Source organism: Neovison vison, chromosome 6, assembly GCF_020171115.1.
Source record: "Neovison vison isolate M4711 chromosome 6, ASM_NN_V1, whole genome shotgun sequence".
Lineage (NCBI taxonomy): Eukaryota > Metazoa > Chordata > Mammalia > Carnivora > Mustelidae > Neogale > Neogale vison.
This window is the reverse complement of record NC_058096.1, coordinates 193,425,809-193,431,618: the sequence shown is the minus strand read 5'-3', so window position 1 is coordinate 193,431,618 and position 5,810 is coordinate 193,425,809. Positions and strand designations below refer to the sequence as shown.

Below are 5,810 nucleotides of genomic sequence, written 5' to 3'. Positions count from 1 at the left end.
AGAAAAATTAAAATCCCCACTGAGAGCCTGTGGACACTACTGTCTGCTCTGTGATGAAGATGTGATTGTTTTGAATGCCTGAGCAGTCTGGAATGCCCCTTCTCCTCATGACTTCTTCCCTGAGCTGTAAGTTGCTTGGACAATCTGGTGGACACAGAGAGTTAGCAGGCCACACAGCTTCTGAACCCCACTTTTATTATTTTATCACGGGCAGAAATATTAGACGATATTGGCATTCAATCACAACTCTCTGATTTCATGTGAGGCACCTGCACAACTTCTCCTAATGGAAACATTAAACAGCAAGTAAGCACAATTTCTTGAAGAAAGAATTTTTTAGAGGGATCTTGCAGAGGGTACACACTTTATTTCCATTTTCATATCTAATTTAACTTCTTCGGTAAGGCCCATAGAGTTTAACGGTCATATTTTGTTAATATTATCCCCTGCAAGGGAAAGAGAAAATTAACCACTTCAGATGTCAGAAGCTCTACCTTTCAAGGAGTATCTCCTTGAAAAATCCAGGCACTCTGCTGGTCTCTAAATATAGAGTGTGAATCCTTGCTCTCAAGGAGCCCACAGATGGTGGAATAGGAATAGGAGCGTCTTTCCAATATCCATTCAATGCATAATCTATAGGTGTCATCATATCTACCCATGAGGCCGGCTAAAAACTACCTTGTGCATAAGCAAGCCCAGCTTGGAGTCCAGTGCCCTGTTCTGCCAGCTGTCAGGTTAGAAAGGAGACGAAGCAGATAGAGGAGACGGAGTCAGTGTCTGTATGTGTTACATCTCTAAACAACCTGCAACTTTAAGAAAAGGTTTTTCCCTCCCAGGTACTAGCAAAATAAGTTCACCAAGAGATAGCCTAATAACCAGACCTATCTGCCACTTCGATTGTTAGACTCCGGGGAGTAAACGTCTCTCATTATTGTAAGAGAGAATTACAGAAGATTTCTCTGTGAACCACAGACAACCTTATCTCCATCTTCATTCTTCCGGGCAGTTGTGTTGAACATGTAAATATTCCCCCTGCTGTGATTATTAGTGCAGCTGGCCAGGGATCCTTTATTTTCAAGATGCTGATGCAAGAAGGTAGGAGCCTCGTGCCCCAGGTAAGACCGTCCTCACTGTCAGGTGCTGGTTTAGAGAGTGACAGCACTGGGTTTTGGGACAAGGTTGAAGTTGTACTTTGTCTTAGCCAAGGTTTATTTGTTGCTACAATTAACATATGCCTCCTCGAATTAGCTGAAACATGAAGGGGGTTAGAGGAGAAGGATGCGGGAGCATTTAATGGAACACAGGGTGTTAATTATAGTCTGACCTCCAAAGAGACTGGGTTGAGAAATTAAAAATCTATTCTCTGTCTCTCTGAGACCATATGGTCTCTCATTTCCCCTCATTTCATTTTTCTCTTTTCAACGTTCCTGCTTTATCTCCATCTCCGCATATGGCAAAAGGTGTTGTCCCGCCCCACCCCCTCCTTCTTCCGCCCCCCAAGTAGTTCACCTGCCCTTGCCATCACATGTTGAGCCCAGTAAAGATTGAAACTCCTTATCTTTGACTTCAAATTCCCAGGAATGGTCTCTGATCAGCTGAGTTTGGCCTATTTTATCCACCGAAGGTCCAATCAGCTTTTGGAAACCCTAATGCCCAAATATGGACCCTCAACAAACTCAGGACTCATATTAGGAACACTTCACCAAGCGTTGTCACAAGCTCTTCACGTGCATGTCTTTGTCTGAAAATCACAGAAACCCCACCAGGTAGGAATTATGATCCCATTTTATACATGACAAAGCAGACTAAGAAATCTGTCCAAGATCATACATGTGTTAATGGCAAAAGTGGAATTTAAACCCAGCCCTCCTCAACTTCAAAACCCATGCTCTTTACCACTACCCTTTCCCGCTCTAAAGCGGGACTTCTCAAATTTCAATCGGCAACAGAATCACCTGGAGGGCTCATTAAAATCCAGATTTCTGGGCCTATGCCCAGAGATTCTGATTCTGTAGGCCTAGGATGGGGCTCAGAAATTTGCATTTCTTTTTTTTTCTTTTTTAAGATTTTATTTATTCATTTGACAGAGAGAGCACAAGCAAGGGGGAGCTGCAGGCAGAGGGAAAAAGAGAAGCAGGCTCCCCCCTAAGCAGGGAGACCAACACGGGTCTCGATCCAGGACCCTGGGATCATGACCTGAGGTGAAAGCAGATGCTTAACCAACTGAGCCACCCAGACACCCCCAAACTTGCATTCCTAACAAACCCCACCATGAAACTGATGCTGGCAGGCAAGGACCCCACTTCGAGTGGCATCACTGCGCTCATCAGTCATGAAGTCCATATCATGAATGAACAAACCCTCTCTGAGTTCTATGCACACCCCTTAAATAAGTAGAATAAAGAAGTTCTTGTGAGTTCATTTACTTGCTTTCTCTAATCACCTCTAATATTCTGCTTTTAAGACTACTTTCTAAAAAAGGAAACCCTGCCTGGCATGGGATACTTCTATTGTAAGAAACTCTCGGGAGTCCTGGAGATATACACCATGCATAATCTTTGGAGGTCACTGTGGAAGTCACCTTCTATACTTTTTCCTTCGACCTTCCAGTCAAACAAAACAAAACAAAACAAAAACACTCTGACATTCATCAGAGAAACAATTCTGAATAATATGGCTTCATAGGAAGATGGCAAAGATCGGTTTCCCAAACTAGGATATACCTGAACTTCACTCTTCTCACCCTGCATAATTTTTGAAAGTTGTTCATATGCACTAATGAAAATGAACTAACTGTGACGATCTACAATATCACAGATGAATCCCTCATGCACAACGTTGAACGAAAACAGCCAAACATGATAAAGTGCATACTTCATGGTTCCATTTATACAAAGTTCTAAAATATTCCAACCTCCTTTATGGGGATAGAAATCAGGATCAGGGCACCTGGATGGCTCAGGTGGTTGAGCATCTGACTCTTGATTTCAGCTAAGGTCATGATCTCAGGGTCAAGAGAGGGAGCCCTGCATTGGGCTCTGCACTCATCATGGAGTCTGCTTATTTTTCTCCCTCTGCTCATCACTGCCCCTGCCAAATAAATAAATACATAAATAAAATCTTAAAAGAAAATAAAGGAAAGGAAAGAAAAAAAAAGAATAGAATAGAATAGAATAGAATAGTGGTTGCTCCTGGAGCAGACCAGCAACCGAAAGGCATGGGTCAGAGCTGCGGTGGGGGGATGATGGGTGATGTGGAGGGGGATGCCCTGTTTCCCTGTTTCTTGATTTGGATGCGGGTCACATAGGCGCATTCAGTTTGTGAAAACTGACCAGCTCATACATTAATGAACTTAACACTTTTCTGTATGTATATTCCAGTATAAACATTCAGAGGAAGTTAAAAAAACAGAAAAAAACCTCTTCACTGGTGGGCAAGCAGAATATAAAACTACATTGAGGGGTGCCTGGGTGGCTCAGTGGGTTTAAAGCCTCTGCCTTCGGCTCAGGTCATGACCCAGGATCCTGGGATCGAGCCCCACATTGGGCTCTCTGCTCAGTGGGAAGCCTGCTTCCTCCTCTCTCTGCCTGCCTCTCTGCCTACTTGTGATCTCTTTCTCTGTTCAATAAATAAGTAAAAATAAAATAAAATAAAACTACATTGAGAGCTTTATCACAAATGTGTTAAACTTTCACACCTAGAAAGAATAAGCTTGAAAGGAAACACCCCAAAATGATAACCATGGCTGCCTCTGGGTGGTGAAAATGTGGGCGACTTTATTTTTATACCTTTTTGCATCATTTAAATTTTCTACAGTATGCATGTATTACATTTACAAAAGTGTTTTAACCTACTAAGTTTTTATTTAGAAACTTTTACTTAAAAAGCAAATCAATTTTATTAAAGTAGAAGCAAATAAGAAGACCAGTCCCAACAAATTCAGAAAAAGAAATTCCAGGTCTACAAATGTCTATCTAATACAAATGTCAAAACAAAAAAGTGGCCATGGGAATTGAGGGACCTTGACATTCACTTTATCCTCCATAAATGATTATTTCCCAAAGGCCACTTTCAGCTTCTATTGGTACTTATAAAACAAGATTCATGAGGGAAAGTCACTTAGCAAGTGAGGAAATGGTTATTTCATGAGGTTTGCAAAGCAGGATATGAGTGTCCAAGGACCAAGTGATAAACAGAGTGATAAATGACATTTTAGACCAAAGCTCAGGAATGCTAAAAAAAACAAAAAACTCCAGGAAACCCATCTCGTGCTTCCTAGTACTTTTAATATTTGTGACAGTGATAAAATTGAACAAAAATATAGATGTGTCTGTGGCCAGAATTTTAAAAGCTTTCTTTCAACATTTCCCCTTGAAACTCTTGAAGGCTGAAGTTTTTCAAAGAGGTTACACTTTTATGTTAAGAATCACAACGTGTGGCCGAGCTCGAACCCCATCCTCCTCGTCTAGCTTGAAACCGGGGCGCCGTCCAGATGCTGGCTTACCACTCATCGCTCATGGATCCGGACACCAGACTCATTGGAAACATGGCGCTGTTGCCTATCAGAAGTCAATTCAAAGGACCCGCCCCCCCCGAGAGACAAAAGATACAGATATTGTGGATGAAGCCATCTATTACTTCAAGGCCAATGTCTTCTTCAAAAACTATGAGATTAAGAATGAAGCTGATAGAACCTTGATATATATAACTCTCTACATTTCCGAGTGTCTAAAGAAACTCCAAAAGTGCAACTCCAAAAGCCAAGGTGAAAAGGAAATGTATACGCTGGGAATCACTAATTTTCCCATTCCAGGAGAGCCTGGTTTTCCACGTAATGCGATTTATGCCAAACCGGCAAACAAACAGGAAGATGAGGTGATGAGGGCCTACTTACAGCGGTTGAGACAAGAGACTGGACTGAGACTTTGTGAGAAAGTTTTTGACCCTCAGAATGATAAACCTAGCAAGTGGTGGACTTGCTTTGTGAAGAGACAGTTCATGAACAAGAGTCTTTCAGGACCTGGACAGTGAAAAGAGCCTGGACTGACACTTCCCAAAGCCGTGAGCAGCATTTTACAGCAAGATGTACACAGTTCTTTGCCTTTATTTGATAAAATTTTATACAGAAGAGAGAAGAGAGCAAAGTGAAGAAAAGTGTCTTCACTCGAAGAGCTCTTTATCAAGAATTTGGGTGGGGGAGGGAAGAATGGGTTGTTAAAGGGTGATTTGAACTTTCTGTAGTATTAAGCTGGTGCTTAATAAAAATTAAGAATAAAGAAATTTCTAACAACAACAACAACAAAAGAATCACAACGTGTCTGACTAAAGGAACAATAAAAGTTTCGTGAGAGTCAAAGAAGGAAAAAAGAATGGCGGTGTGATCTTCCATTCTGGTCTCTCAATATTTCCTAAAGCTTCACCAGCCATGGCAACATCAAACACACAAGGAGGAAAGAAGAATCCGTAGGAAAGAGAGGCCAGGGCTGAACGGGCTGGCAAGCGTACACTACTTTGCTGCATTTTGAAGGCAGTGTTTTCAGAGTTTCATGGTTATGCTCTCCTCCCCTAAAAAATCTTCAGTGACAAAGAATTAACCAATGATACTGTTAGGGTACGGAGTCCACCACCCCTCAATTAGTCAGAGAAGACTCTCCATAATGCAAGTCACACAGCGAGGTTTATTTCCAGCTAGCTGGGGTCCAAGTATCTGCCCGGCGCAGTGGCTTTCAACAAGGAACCCTGAGCACTCAAAGCCAAGGGTTTATATAGCATTTTCAAGGCACTTCTTCATGGCTACATACATCTCTTGA

The 5,810-nt window shown here is 41.9% G+C and overlaps 1 protein-coding gene across 1 annotated transcript; it reads left to right on the top strand.

Moving 5' to 3' along the window:
- Positions 1-4,492: 4,492 nt before the first annotated feature.
- On the top strand, positions 4,493-5,214 carry LOC122910643 (actin-related protein 2/3 complex subunit 3-like). Its single transcript, XM_044255248.1, is given in 2 exon segments — positions 4,493-4,588; positions 4,591-5,214. Coding segments are annotated over 2 exon segments (537 nt in total). The 3' UTR covers positions 5,032-5,214.
- The last annotated feature ends 596 nt before the right edge of the window (positions 5,215-5,810 follow it).